Source organism: Lampris incognitus, chromosome 6 (assembly GCF_029633865.1).
Source record: "Lampris incognitus isolate fLamInc1 chromosome 6, fLamInc1.hap2, whole genome shotgun sequence".
Taxonomy (NCBI): domain Eukaryota; kingdom Metazoa; phylum Chordata; class Actinopteri; order Lampriformes; family Lampridae; genus Lampris; species Lampris incognitus.
Window position 1 is genome coordinate 66,264,478 of NC_079216.1, and position 15,975 is coordinate 66,280,452.

At 48.3% G+C, this 15,975-nt stretch overlaps 1 protein-coding gene across 1 annotated transcript in view; it reads left to right on the forward strand.

The window, feature by feature from the left end:
• Positions 1-15,975, forward strand: part of frmd4a (FERM domain containing 4A) — a 67,697-nt gene that overhangs the window by 34,326 nt on the left and 17,396 nt on the right. Inside the window, 9 exon segments of the mRNA XM_056282705.1 lie at positions 810-985; positions 1,614-1,727; positions 1,729-1,756; positions 4,877-5,010; positions 5,331-5,453; positions 13,679-13,909; positions 14,229-14,286; positions 14,444-14,681; positions 15,192-15,350. Coding sequence (XP_056138680.1) covers positions 810-985; positions 1,614-1,727; positions 1,729-1,756; positions 4,877-5,010; positions 5,331-5,453; positions 13,679-13,909; positions 14,229-14,286; positions 14,444-14,681; positions 15,192-15,350 — 1,261 coding nt within the window.

The window sequence follows — 15,975 nt, forward strand, 5'->3', positions numbered from 1 at the left end:
GTAGCTCCTACCCAGCATGTGAACTGCACCGTGTGTGGGTGGTGTGAGAATTTTACATGCAGTACTACATGCAGTACATGAAATGTAAAAGGGAGAGGTCGAAATCTAATTCAATAATAGCTGAGATGTTTTTTTTGGCAATTGAGCGAGATATGGGGGCTATCCCATTGGGACTCGACGCTGATTGATAGGGTGATTATTAACATGCACGTGAGCATGCGCACGCACACACACACACACACACTCACACACACAGAGGGAGTGTGCCCTTGGTAGTTAACCACAGAAGGATGGATGACTGCGTGATAGCTGTTTTGCAGAGGAAATGACCTCTCTTCTGTTTATTTAACATGGCTAAATATGCGGAGCGCTGCCTTGCAGATGGGAGAGACGAGGGGGGGGGGCGAGGAAAAAAGAGGGAGAGGGGTGAAAGAGGGAGCAGCGATGTTTTCTTTTGAGCAGGCCCGTCGTTCGTGTGAACTGGCCCGTTGCTCGGCTACAGATGTGTGTTTGAATAAGGACGAGTAAACCATGTGGGGGACAATGTGTGTGGCTCTGCAAAATCTCCCCCTTTTTTTCTCAGCCTCGCTCTCTCGGCCGTCTTCCACTTTCTTCTTGATATCCTCCAGAGGAGTAGCAGAAGTGGACCTGGTGGAGTTACTAGCATCACTAACAGTAAAGATATAGCCGCTGTAGCTGTAGCAGTGATCGGGGAAGAAGCCGTGGCGCGATAGCAGTGTTAGGGAGCGTGTGTGTGTGCGGTTTTCCTGTATGTACGTGCGATGTGTCATTGTATACACTATATTCAGTGTATATAAGGAGGCTTTGTGTCCGCTTCTACTGTAGGGCGTCGGTGACGAGAAGGACGTTTGGCCACAGTGGCATCGCCGTGCACACCTGGTACGCCTGTCCCGCCCTCATCAAGTCCATCTGGGCCATGGCCATCAGCCAACACCAGTTCTATCTGGACCGCAAGCAGAGCAAGGTAGGCCAGTCCTGCCCAACACGGGGTAAAAGACGCTGATTACAGACGCCGAGGGGAAAAGCACGGGAGGATGATGAAGAGTTGTATGTGCAGCTCTGCGTCTGTCTTTGGGTGGTCAAAATCAAATTACGGTGCACTCCACCTTTGAAGGCTTGGTTGGATTGGTTGGTTGAAGTGGCAATCTCAAAGTTCTTTTGCGTTATTTTTTTGGCATACACTTACCAGGGCTTATTTCGAAACAACACCAGAACACAGAGTGTTTCTTCTGCCTGTCCTCTCTGGAGGCCCAACCACTGCTGGATGACGTAAAACACAGCACTACGGTGCCAGACGCGCACATCTGTATTTCTGTGTATTACTACAAATGCAAGGGCTTTCGTCAGCGGCCAGTAGGCTAAATCACCGCCGTGTGACCTCATCCAGTGGAAGATAGTGACTTGACACATATTTATTTAACTGAGAATGTTCGAGATTACCACTTTAAGCAAGTTGCTCATTTATCCATCCATTATCCAAACCACTTATCCTGCTGTCAGGGGTGGCGGGGATAGGCTCCAGCATCCCCGCCACGCTGAGAGTTGCTCATTTATGCAAATACAAAAGTACTATTGCATCCCTCTCTTTGCAGTCTAAGATCCATGCAGCCCGTAGTCTGAGTGAGATCGCCATAGACCTGACAGAGACAGGAACTCTGAAGACCTCCAAACTGGCCAACATGGGCAGCAAGGGCAAGATCATCAGCGGGCAGCAGCGGCAGCCTGCTCTCCTCAGGTTAGTGTGCATGTGTGTGAGCAACAGACACTCCAAATGTTTTTAATGAAACGTCTTGAAACTGGAAAGAGGGAATTCACCTTAAAAATGTGTCCATATGGCATCCGGGTAGTGTAGTGGTCTATTCCGTTACCTACCAACACGGAGATCGCCGGTTCGAATCCCCGTGTTGCCTCCGGCTTGGTCGGGCGTCTCTACAGACACAATTGGCCGTGTCTGCGGGTGGGAAGCCGGATGTGGGTATGTGTCCTGGTTGCCGCACTAACGCCTCCTCTGGTCGGTTGGGGCGCCTGTTCGGGGGGGAGGGGGAACTGGGGGGAATAGCGTGATCTTCCCATGTGCTACGTCCCCCTGGTGAAACTCCTCACTGTCAGGTGAAAAGAAGCAGCTGGTGACTTCACATGTTTCAGAGGAGGCATGTGGTAGTCTGCAGCCCTCCCTGGATCCGCAGAGGGGGTGGAGCACCAACTGGGACGGCTCGGAGAGTGGGGTAATTGGCTGGGTACAATTGGGGAGAGAATGGGGGGAAACCCCCCCCCCCCCCCAAATATAAATATGTGTGTGTGTGTGTGTGTGTTTATATATTTTTTTAATATATATACATATATATGTATATGCATATCCATATTCCACACCTTCGCTACCCACTCACACAGTCATAAACGCATTTCCATATAACGCACACATACACACACATACACACACACACACACACACACACACACACACACACACACAGCCGCGCCCATACATGCACACACATACAATCATAGACATACTGGCAATGATTACACAACTTGGGCTATTGCAACAAACAATTACCATACCACCACCGAGTGTGTGAGAGAGAGAGAAGGAAAGAGAGATTAGGTGAGAAACAAAGAAACTACCCCGCGCGGTGTGAAACTACCCCGCGCGGTGTGAGAGGTGAGAGATATGGAGCACATGTGTGGGTGTTCTCCTGTGAGCATGCACGTGGGCTGGAAGCCGGAGGGACAGAAACAGCTGCTTTAGAAAAGAGGGCAGCGATTCTGGGGGGAATGCTGTCCGACACGCATGCCCCACCCAGTGGGTTGCTGTATGTATAGAATATAACTCCCGCCCTCCCCCGTCACCTCAACTCATCCTCAAGAGGCCCCCACCTCTAAATTTAGTGTGTGTGGGAATGAAGAGGGTGGTGAGATGGAGGGGGAGGTTTGCAACTTTTCCCCGGCCTTTGGAACAATGCCTGTTTGTGTTGAGCAAGGTAGGGAGGTTAGCGTGGGTGAGAAAGACCTTTTGACCCTTTGACAAGCTGGTGTAGACAAGCTGGTGTCGGCTTCAGGTTGAGGTTCTGTTAGAGGTGAGTCAGCTGACTCTAATCTACCATGAACGCTCTAAATTGTCGCTGGAGACAGAAGGACACGCAGCAGGTCAAGACTAAACTCCTTTACCTTCTTCATCTGAGCGGACAAGCGCGTGCAGCTATGTGTGGGTGTAAATCGGGGGTGTAAGAAGATATCGGTACGCTCGAGTTTGGCGATATTATCTTTTGTGATACTGTATCGATTCTCAAAACCACTGTATCGGCTTTTAATCGTTTACATGGAAAGGTTCGTGACAAACTTGTTGTGTTGTTTGGCAAGCGTGTCGTCCTGCTGGTGCTGGCAGCCCTCGCTAACGCCAGATAACAGGGTTGTAATCTATCTTCAGCCGTGTGACTCTTCCACTCCAACCCAGTAACGTAAACTGAGACAGGAAGTAGCATAACACAAACAACACAAGCCTATGAACCCACAATATATCGCCTTTCTTACAGTATCACGATATGTCATGATGTATTGAATCATAACCCTGTATCGTGATACGTATCGTATCGCCAGATTCTCGCCAACACACAGCCCTAGTTGTAAAGTCAGCTATTTACATTTAAATGCGGTCCAGGCGGACACCTTAAGCACTCATCTACCGCTCCGAGGAGGGCGCTGTCTCGACAGATAAGCAGCATCCCTGTTCCAGACTCAAGCTGCTTGTCTTTTCATCTCTGCGTAGCTACTTCTTCTGCAGTGACCCCTTTCTTACGCACTTTCTACCGTTCCTCGGTGGTTAAATCCATCCCTTCCTTCCCTAATTCCCTCCCTTAATCTCTTCTTCATCTATCTGTCCTCTCCATTTCTAATCTCCTGATCCCTTTTCCTGCCTCTTTCGTTCCCTCCTCCGTGGACTCCTTTGGCTTCTCCACAGTCCCATATCAGGTGGCTCTATCTCCCCCCCGCTGGCGTCTCATCGGTCGTTTCCGCTGTGTTGCGGCGCTGTTTTCATGGCACGCTAACCAAAAGCCATCCTTGCCCTTAGACAGCGACGTGACAAAGGTGACTTGATGTCATCTCAATGCGCCTCCTGCTCTGCCGTATTTTTTCCTTCGAGGAATGGCGGCGTGATGCCGCCAAATGCCGCAGTTTTAATCAATACGAGTACTCAGCTGCTGCTTGAGCTTTGTGGCCCTGGTGACTGACAGATGTCTACTAATGAATAACGCTTCAGTAAGGATCGCGTTTGACTCTCCTCACGTTTTAATGTGACTCAGAGCTGTTTGTTCTGCGTGTGGCTCTATGTTTACCTTCTGCAAGCCGCCGGAGCAATTTTGGCCGTGGTTAGTCTTGTATTGTTGCTGTGTTTTGCAGCGAGGTCTCGATAAAAGTTAGAAAGAGGGACAAAGGTTGTGTGAGTGTGTGTGTTGTTTTGACCCGGGCATGTTCCAAAACAAGACTGGCACCATTTAAGGGCCTTGGGGTTGGAGATTGTGCGTCACAGACTTATCCTTAACTGCCCCCTCCTTTAAGCATACAGGCACATGTGCGCGCACACACACACACACACATTCACATAGACACATTCAACTGCTACACACTCACACACCAGCACCGCCGGAGCTGAGTCTCCTTATCAAAACGTTCCATTCGTTTCCCTGTAAACATCCTGAAAGGTTAGGCAGGTGCACATACAGCCTCCCCACTCATGCCCCCCCCCCCCCTTCGTACTACCTCGAAAAAGAGCAAGTCCACACAGCTCCCAACATATAGACACAGGAACATGCACATGCTCCTGTCCTTACCTTTTTGTGTTGTTTGTGCTCTACAGGCTCCCAGGAGTCCGATAGTTCCCAGACAGCTAAGAAGGATATGCTGGCAGCACTAAGGGCCAGACAGGAAGCTCTGGAAGAAACCTTAAGACAGAGACTGGAGGAGCTCAAGAGCATCTGCATCAGAGAGGCAGTAAGTTGGTCCCCGGGTGCTGCACGGCGGCTGCCGCCTGCTCCTCGCTGCACGGCAGCCCACTGCTCCCAGTGTGCGTTGGGATGGGTTAAATGCAGAAGATGAATTTCCCCATGGGGATTAATAAAAAGTACATCTTACATCTTAAGACAGCCCACACAGGCGAACAGACGGAGATGCACTCTCAGGGGCTCATGTACACATCAGCCCATGTAGGTAGAGGAACACGGGTGCCCTACGACACATTTGGAAAAGATTTTCTCGCTCCTCATTCCTGATGATTTCTTTTTTTCTCTGCCTCCCTTTCTCTTCCGCTTCAGGAGTTGACAGGTAAGCTCCCCAAGGAGTATCCTCTGGACCCCGGAGAGGAGCCCCCCACAGTGAGAAGGAAGATCGGCACCGCCTTCAAACTAGACGAGCAGAAGATCCTCCCCAAAGGAGAGGTGAGACCCCATCTCTCTCCGTTCCCCCTGTCGGCCTTGGTTACACTGACAACTTTTTCAAGTGCAAATTAACCCAGTTCATGTCCCTAAGCCGCTTACATGGAGCTGTGTAGACACAGTTCCTTTAATATTCCATGTTAACATGCGACACAGCATCGTCTCAGTAGCGATGATTCATGTTGAACTAAGCCTTAACGGCCCCTTCCTCAGGAATCAGGAACATTTATTTGTCATTTCATTTCATTCCATGCACCTGCGCACATGAAATGAGACGAAATGTCGTTTCCTCCGGCCCACAGCAGTGCAACACAAAGACAAAAACACATATCCAAACTACAAGAACACATATATTCAACATATCCAAAAAAAAAAAAAAAATTTCACTGTCCCAAGAAAGCAAATGCCAGGACGACTGTGGGAACTGCCAGTCTGCATGGGTAGCAGTTGGCTTAGCCTGCCCTGCTTCTGCGTCCTGTCAGACCGCCCTCGGTGTTTGCTCCTCGGGCGCAGCTCCAGGCAGGGCCGTGGTGCCTGGGACCACCGGACGCGGGAGACAAGGCTTCCCCAGCCAATCCAACATCCAACGCCAGTTCTCCCAGCCAGACATCTTCAACATACCTCCCCGTACTCCGCATAATGACACCAAAAACACATTCAACACTAGGTGAGGCCGCCGCCAGACCACCCTCGGTGTTATCAGAAATGTCGGTCTGCATGGGCTAGCAGTTAGCTTAGCCTGCCCCGCTTCTGCATCCTGTCAGACCACCCTCAGTGTTTCCTTTTCGGGCGCAGCTCCAGGCAGAGCCATGGTCCTTGGGCCCACCGGACGCAGCAGACCAGGCTCCCCCAGCCGATCCAACACCAGCTCTCCCAGCCAGACACCTTCGACATACCTCCCTGCACTCCACACGACGACACCAAAAACACAGTCAATGCTAGGCGAGGCTGCCGCCAGATAACCCTCGGTGTTATTGGTACTGCCGGTCTGCATGGGCTAGCAGTTAGCTTAGCCTACCCTGCTTTCACATCCTGTCAGACTGCCCTCGGTGTTTCCTCCTCGGGCGCAGCTCCAGGCAGGGCCGTGGTCCCTGGGCCCACGGCACACAGCAGACCAAGCTCTCCCAGCCGATCCAGCGCCAGCTCTCCCAGCCATCAAACGAAGACACAAAGTTAGACGCAGACGTGGACAAAGACACTGCATGGACAGTACTGGGTGAGGCCACCGCAAACGTGAATTCGCGCCGCCATCTTCCCACACCGGAAGTGAAAGGTTCAAGTGGAGGGACCGTTAAGGCTATAAAGTGATATAACCATATCAATTTCAGTCAGAGTATTAAGCATGAGAGCAGTTTCAGGGTCACTCCAAAAGTTCTGAAAATCCTTTTTTTTCTCACCAACTTTCTTTGTAAGCATTGACTTCGCCAACACCATTTGTCAGTTGGGCTGTTGACACTAATGAGACCGCGGCAAGTGTTGCAAAATGTTGATTGGCAGTAATTGGTTTTTAGGGTGTTCGTGTTTCTAAAAAGTCTATAAAGCTGAAATCCACAACTTTTCTCCCATAATAAATGATTCATCTGAATTATGTAGATGGAGACACTCCCCAGTCTGTAACGCTGGTGAAGGTTTTTGATCAGGTCGCTCCGGCTGGTGCAGCAGGAAACCCTATGTGTGTTGGAAACAGCCCCAGCAGGAAAACAGATTGAAATGCGCTGCAGATATGACGATGCTTCAGTTGGACGATCAAAATGATTGTAGAACATGTTGAGATATATTTTGATGAAGTTTTTAATACATTTGACTCCCCGCATTAGTTCTGATCAGAGGACGCCATTTTTGAAAGGGTGCAGATGGCACACGAGTCACAGTTGCTGCTGCAGTCGGGGTAAATCAGTCGCAGCAGGCCTGTTTCTCTCTGCCTCCTACATCAAACTATATCGGTCTAACACCGATTGTCTGTATAGCAGAATCGCCACATCATCAACAAAAGATTGCATCATCGCGGATTGCAGCATTAAATAACCCATCTGAAATCAGAATCATGTTTATCGGCCATGTAGGTTTGCACATACATGGAATTTTAACTCCGGTTTCGTGGCTGTCTCAGTGTACTTTACATAGAATAACACAACACAACAATTTTCAGATATATACACAAGGATTAACTTATACAGGTGAAATAAATAAGAGGTGATAAAGTGCAGTGGTGCAGAGAATATATCAGAGATGCTGAAATAGATGTTAGCAGGTTACTTGCATACATGCCTGAGGTAGATGGACATGACAGAGCGTACCAGTATACGTACAATGTACAGTACAGTATATACAACATGTACAGTACAGTATATACAACATGGTTGGCTTTATTGACAGTGTCTGTGAATGTTCTCATTCATCCAGGTCATGGTTCTCCAAAGGAGTTGAATCAAGTGCAACTGGACTTGGTATATATCCGTGAAGACGTTTCGCCTCTCATCCAAGAGGCTTCCTCAGTTTGTGCCTTTCTGACTAGACCAAGCTAGTCTGACTGGCTGGTGATGAGACTCAATTTATCCTCTTTGGAGTCGTTACCAGAGCTATAGATGTCCATGGCTCTTTGTGTCCCGATGTTTGGCCGCGCCCGTCGTTATCGGAGCTATTGATATGCGTGGCTCTCCTGTGCTCCGATGTCCAGCCGCTCAATTTGCATTTGTTTAGCAGCGACGGTGGTTGGGGGTGTTAGTTTCGACTTCATTATTCAGTGGTCATGAGAGACGTTGGAGCCGTTAGCGACCGACTGTTCTTGGAGGCTAGGCTTCTTGAGTCTCCTGGGTAGAGATGAAAGGACGGCATTGTAAGTGGGAGATAGGTGGTGTCGCAGACCTCCTCCTCTGTTGAGGGAATGAAATGTGAAATGTGTACGTTGCTGTCCTCGAAGGAGTGTGTCTTCTCCTCTATTGACAGTGGTAAGCGTTCATTTGAATGACAGCCTGCAGAAAGAAACTGCTTTTATATCTGGTTGTTTTGGGGTAGCGGCACGGTAGCACAGTGGTTAGTGCAGTCGCCTCACAGCAAGACGGTTCTGGGTTTGAGGCCCAGGGTAGTCCAACCTTGGGGGTTGTCCCGGGTCGTCCTCTGTGTGGAGTTTGCATGTTCTCCCCGTGTCTGCGTGGGTTTCCTTCAGGTGCTCCGGTTTCCTCCCACAGTCCAAAGACCTGTATGTCAGGTGAAATGGCCGTACTAAAATGTCCCTAGGGTGTGAATGTGAGTGTGTGTGCACGCACCCTGTGATGGCCTGGCGGCCTGTCCAGGGTGTCTCCCCGGGGGCCTGCTGCCCAGTGACTGCTGGAATAGGCTCCAGCATCCCTGCGACCCTGAGAGCAGCGGTTTGGATAATGGATGGATGTTTTGAAGTACAGTGCTCTGTAGCGCCTACCAGAGGGGAGGAGTTGGAACAGGTTGTGATCAGGGTGTGATGGGTCTGCAGCGATGTTGCCTGCCTGTTTTCTGAGTCTGGAGGTTTATAAGTCCTGAATGGAGGGCAGTTTGGCACCAGTGATTTTTTTTCTGCAGACTTAACTGTCCATTGTAGTCTGTCCCTGTCCTGTTTGGTGGCCGAACCAAACCAGAACCAAACCAGACAGTGATGGATGTGCAGAAGACAGACTGGATTACTGCAGCATAGAATGGAATCAGCATTTCTTGAGGCAGGTTGAACTTCCTGAGCTGGCAGAGAAAGTACATCCTCTGCTGGGCCTTTCTGATGACATGTGTATGCAGGACGCCCACCTTGGGTCCTGGGAGAATGTGGGTTAATATCAAAATACTTCATATTTTAATGGAAACATGCTCATCAGGCTGACATTGTGTTTCTGAGACAGGAGATGCTGTATCTTTGGAGGAGCACATGCACCCACATATTGTGTTTCTGAGAATTTGTTGCAAAAAGTATTCATGCAAGCGGTTCAGGCATTTCACAGTAAAGGTTCTCGGAGCAGAGTCGGGTCTTTGGCTCGTTATTCGGTGAGCTCTCTCCACCCTGCAGCGTGTGAATCCCGCCTTCAGCTGTGGCTACGCGCTGCTCTGCTTCCGTGATGCCGTGGCTGTGTTTTTTCATGTCGGATTGAACGTTTTTAATTGCTGCCAGGACCCCTTCCGTTTCTGTGTGAAAATCTTGTGTGAATAACTGCCCAGCCTTCACGATGTCCGTAGCGGAGGGGTTCATCTCGGCGTTACCGGCCTCCTTTTTTCGGCATAGTCACTTGTAGTGCGCCTATACGTTTAAGTTGTGACACTTCTTACATCGACTGGGATTATTTAAACAGTAAGGATTAGCAACAGAGCAGGACTAGCCTCAGCTCCTCAGCACGCCGCCATAACCGGAAGTCGACTAGGAAGTCATCTTCTTCTTGTATTTAATGGCGGGTGGCAACTAGCGTTTAAGGTGCATTACCATCACCTACTGTGCCGGAGTGTGGGCCAGAGTGTTAAAGGATGAAAGGCAAGAAGGAAAGGAAGAAAAAACTAATAATCAATAATTATAGCACTAGATCCTCTTCATTATGCCAATAAAAGAAGTCATGCTCATGTAAATTAATGTAATTTATTAGGTTCCCCATTTTGTATCTCAGAGCTTAAATGGTTTGAACATTTAAAGCAGATCTAAACTTCTTTTTCTGAACCGTGTCAGATGTCCAGCTTGTTACTTCATCTGGCTGTAACCGGACTGCCAAATACCAGAAAAATAGAGCATTGAAGTGTTTTTACAGTATCTTCACCGCCAATACAAGATGTGTGTTTGTACACAGCTCCAGTGTTTTGAAGTCCATGTGTGAACACACTAAATACCGGTTCCTAAAACTGGTAAACGTAGTGTTTAAAATGTGGCTCGTGTGCAGCATACCTCCACACTTGTCTGTTGAAAATTTGTTCATTTGAAAACTGAGCACACCCCGTACTTTACATCGCTGCAGCGCAGCATCGCCGGACACGGTGTCACAGTGAAATAGCACGGGACGGTGACTGAGGGGGTGATACGTTCACTGAGTCTAAATCATTCTCAGCAGAGGAAGTGGGACTCTGAAAAACCGCCGTCTGAGAAGTCTCAGAGCTCGTAGTTCAACCAAATCGCTCTCGCTCTCTTTCAGTTCGTGCCACGGGCAGTTTTTCCAGAGCTGCAGAACCTCTAAAAATAGTCTGGCTGTGTTTTCACCGCAGGAAGTGATGATAGTAGGATTGTGTGTGTGTGTGTGTGTGTGTGTGTGTGTGTGTGTGTGTGTGTGTGTGTGTGTGTGTGTGTGTGTGTGTGTGCACGACCATCTATGTGTATCTCATTGAGGTTGCATGTACTGAAAAGAATCCAGGGACACTGTATCACAAAACCACCCCGCAGGCAGAAGGATGTTTCTTTCTTCACACTGCCTCCCCCACTGCCCTGTTAGGACACACACACACACACACACACACACACACACACACACACACACACACACACACACACACACACACACACACACACACACACACACACACACACACACACAGATAACAGGAGTCACTCTGGCAGTAGGGTGAGGGCCCAGTGAGAGGGATTCCTCAGAACTGAGGTAGCCCAATAAGATGTTGACCTAAGTGAATACATCATCCTCCTGGAACAAAGGACATTTTACGTATTCTCATATTTTTGCACGCATTTATATACCCAGGCATATAATAATATTAATAATAATAATAATAATAATAATAACATTATGACGAGTACTGTCAATTAAGTGACATCTGCCCTATAGTACCTCAGGTCCATAGTTTGGACCCAGCTCTACAGGATGTAAAACAGGAAACATGAAAGAAATAATAATAATAATATTTCTGGGCGCCTTTCAGCGCACTCAAGGACACCTTACAGAACACAGTAAAAAACCAGCAGCACTGTATCAGACAGCATCAGGTCAAAACAAAGCAGGGTAGACAATAAAAAGGTAACACAACAGATAAGTATAAAATCATCATCTGCACAAAACTCAGTGAGGCGTGGATCAGACTGAATATGCCAGTGTGAAAAGGTGCATTTGGAGATGGGATGTGAAGGTTGAAAGAGAGTCAGGGTTGTGAAGGTCTTGTGGGAGAGAGTTCCACAGGCGGGGGGCAGAATGACTGAAGGCTCCAGACCCCATGGTAGTCCAGCGGGCCGATGGTGTAGTGAGTTGGAGAGCAGAAAAGGATGTGAGAGTGCGGGAGGGCGTGTGGATATGAAGGAGTTCAGAAAGATATGAAGGAGCTGGGTTATTAAGGGCCTTAAAGGCGAGGAGCAGGATCTTGAAGTCAACACGGTATTTAACAGGGAGCCAGTGGAGCTGCTGAAGAACAGGAGTGATGTGATCTATGGAAGGAGTTCTGGTACTGATACGGCAGCTGAATTCTATATCGCCGTCTCAGTCGTGTGTATGCAAGTGTTTCCATGATTTGCACACACTGTCTCGGGATGTGTGTGCAATGCTCTCATACACACATTTGGGAGGTTAAACGGGTGGATGTGCCCGGTAAGTTTGAGTCATGTCCCATACAGTACATGTATGTACATAAAGTACAGATGTGTGTCATGAGTTTGCTTGGGTTTATGTCCCTGTCCTTGATCACATTTGAATCAACATCCTGAGGTCAAGTCAGGTTTATTTGTATCGCCCAATATCACAATTACAAATTTGCCTCAAGGGGCTTTACAGCAACACAACATCCTGTTGGAACTGCTGGTCTGCATGGGTTTTTGGATGTGTTTGTGTCTTTGTGTTGTACTGCTGTGGGTTGGGAGAAACTGCATGTCGTTTCACTTCATGCACACAAGTGCATGAAGTGAAACGACAAATAAAGTGTTGCTGATTCCTGTTCCTGTCCTTAGACCCTCTCATCGGATAAGGAACAACTCCCTAAAAACCTTTAACAGGGAGGAAAAACAGGACGAAAGCTCAGGGAGAGCAGCAGAGGAAGGATCTCTCTCCCAAGACGCACAACGTGCAATGATGTTGTGTTTACACAATTTACACAATACAGCATTGAAAGAGGATAACAGAATTATAGTGGCATTATAACATTTATGAAGAATATGATGAGGATGATGAGGTCACAGAAGCAGCAGACCACACATACACACAGGAATAAACTGTTACATACAACAGTCTAAAAGTGCACAAGTACAACAGCCATGTACTGCAAAGAGTGAGGTAGAGCCAAAACTTTTATTATAAAACTGTAGCTAGGCATAATGTGTACCTAGCCGCCCTGGTTAAACGTAGGTTCAGCCTTGTGATGTAAAAATATCATCCGAATGTGGTCATCAAATAACATGGTGAAAGGGAGGTCTACTATTTATTCTCTTGTCTTTGGAGTGTCACCATTTCTATATTTTTTTATGGAATTTCTGGACATCCGGTGACATAAAGCTGTGCTGTACTTTTGTTTGTGGTTTCATTTTGTAATCCCTGCTCTTTCCACCCCTGGAGGGTAGAAAACAGAAGCAGTGGAGGGACTGATGGGGGGGGGGGCTGTTTGTATTGGTGGACAGAGGGTCTTAAAGGCGACTTTCCAGTGGTGGGAAAGTGGGAGGGCTTGCAGTACAGAAAGATGATTTCCTTCGTTTGTATTTACTGGCGAGCCCTTGTGTTTGCACCTAAGCAAATATGTTGCGTGGGATTTGCTTGGTGGATGCGTGTCTCCAAGCCCGGCCTTGTTTTTACTGGCTTGTAGATTTGCCTTAAAAAAATGTGTTTCCATTATTATTTTGCTTGTTGCACTCCAGTCTCAGAACTCAGGAGCTAAATTAACGTTTTGGGGCTTGCGGTGTGGATGCTGGCTGCTCGCTTCCGTTTCCTATGAAGACTTCGTCTTCTGTGCGTCCGTCATTGTTTACAACCAGATTGGCAGCTTAAGACTGCAGAATGGAGTCGGAGTTGAGGGACGACTTCTACGACCGGGTTGTCTGACAAGTAGTCGACGCGAGTTGAGCGTTTCTCCACACAACACACCAACATCGACACGTTTTGGAGGTGTTTTATGTCCAGACGACATTTTGGCCAATGCGCCCTGCCTCTCTTGCTCCCCACACGGAGCAAAAGCGTGTTCCTGTCGAAACTGCCGCCTACTCAAATGTGATTGGTCAATAATATTCGGACCAAAACAGAAACCGGAGCACTTACTATATAGCAAGATCTTGTCCCGTGTGTGTGATCTGTTTCTGCGTATCTTTGTCGTAGGAAGAGGAACTGGAGCGTTTGGAGCGGGAGTTTGCCATCCAGTCCCAGATCACAGAGGCGGCCAGGCGTCTGGCCAGCGACCCTCACGTGACCAGTAAGAAGCTGAAGAAACAAAGGAAGACCTCCTACCTGAACGCCCTGAAGAAGCTCCAGGAGATAGAGAACTCGATTAATGAATACCGCGTCCGCTCTGGCAAGAAGCCCACGCAGAGGGCGTCGCTCATCATCGAGGGGTAAGAAGAAACTCCTACCCTCTCTGTACTTGGTTGTTTTAAAATATCTCCACACCCTTATAGTTTGGTACGAGTCCCTTTACATGGCTCTAGTCTTTCTGATGTGCAACTCAAAGACGGGGTGTTTGCAGTTACTAGCACGACACGTTGGTCATGCCTGGTCAGGGTAACCCCTTCCCGTCTTGATTAATCCAAAGACACTTAGATAAGACATTGCCCTGAACCTTTTTCAATACGCAGAACATGTTGAACCTTTAGAGTACTTCCAAGCCTAATCCCTGTCTTTGTTAAGTCTTTGTCCTTGTTTTGTCCATACAGAGGCGAACATTGGTTCTGAAGACAGCTCCCTGTCAGACGCTCTGGTATTAGATGATGGTGAGTTTTCTGTCCTGTCTAGTTCTGCGGAGACACATGGATGTAACACCTTGTGTCGCCTGCCTTGACCTGCCTCTCTGGGTTATGATGCCACATTTCCACTATGTAATCTCATCTAAAGGGTGCCCCAACATAATCCTGTGACGTCTTATTACAGATGACCCTCAGGTTACAGGTACTCCCACTTTCTCTCCAGTTGCATCCCCACACAAAGGCCTCCCTCCTAGGCCGCCATCTCACAGCCGACCCCCCCCTCCACAATCTCTGGACGGCTTGCGACATCTGCACTACACACGCTCCGACTATGATAAGTCGCCCATCAAACCCAAGATGTGGAGCGAGTCGTCCCTGGACGAGCCCTACGAGAAGGTCAAGAAACGCTCCTCACACTCCAGGTAATGGGGGCTTCGGCCTTTCGGTACTTTGGCACACAGATGTGCATACCCTGGCATATTCAGCAACTGTTGATGCATGATTAAATCAATAAATAATGATTTTAGAACACCCAATGCTGTACTTATTTCATGGTGTTTAGAGGCTTATTGCTTGTATTTGTTGCAATTTTAACATTGCAATAACAAGCAAAAATGATGACAAATAATGTTAAGATTAAATGTTATTCTTCAGTCAAGCACTTTTCTTTTTGAATGACAAAACGGCTGCTTAATAACCCTTGACTGGCATCCAGTCATTCCTGTTTGTGTACTTTACAAAAATGTACAACAGCTGTTAGTGTATTTTACAACAGTTTTAAATGTGACTCAGCCAATCCTCAGATTTGAGGATTAGAGCTACTCATAAAATACCTTTAATATTGGAAATGCATCTCTTGTCTGTTAATCAGCTTTGTGTGACTGAATTCTGTTTTCGCTCCTTCTCTTTCCATCCTTGTTCCCTTGCTGTAGTCACAGGCGTTTCCCCAGCTCGGGCAGCGCCGAGGCCGGCGGCAGTAACTCTCTGCAGAGCAGCCCCATCAGGAGCCTCCCCCACTGGAGCTCTCAGTCCAGCATGCCCTCTACCCCGGACCTGAGGACCAGGGCCCCACACTACGTACACTCCACCAGGTCAGACTCTCCACCCTCGCCACTCGCTGTTGAGTCAGCCATCACATTACACTGGTGAAGAAAAGGAATGTCTATGGTCAGCAAGAACACAGTGTCGTAAATGCAAAGCGCAGCTTTAGTCCAGAGTTTGTTATGAACAGAATGATACCAGCTCTGTGTCTTAAGTTTGAATTTGGAAGTAGGCCTAGTTCTGAATGCATATTTTCAGTTGAGTAGGCAATGTTAACATGTTATTAACATGCTCGATACTGACGTTGTAAAATATATGCTTTTGCACTGGTTTAAAAGAGCGAAACTTGGGGCGTCCGGGTGGCGTAGCGGTCTATTCCATTGCCTACCAACACGGGGATCTTTGGTTCGAATGCCCGTGTTACCTCCACCTTGGTTGGGCGTCCCTACAGACACAACTGGCCGTGTCTCCGGGTGGGGAGCTGGATGTATGTGTCCTGGTCGCTGCACTAGCGCCTCCTCTGGTTGGTTGAGGCACCTGTTCAGGGGGGAGGGGGAACTGGGGGGAATAGCGTGATCCTCCCATGTGCGTGATCCTCCCATGTGCTACGTCCCCCTGGTGAAACTCCTCACTGTCAGGTGAAAAGAAGCGGCTGGTGACTCCACATGTATGGGA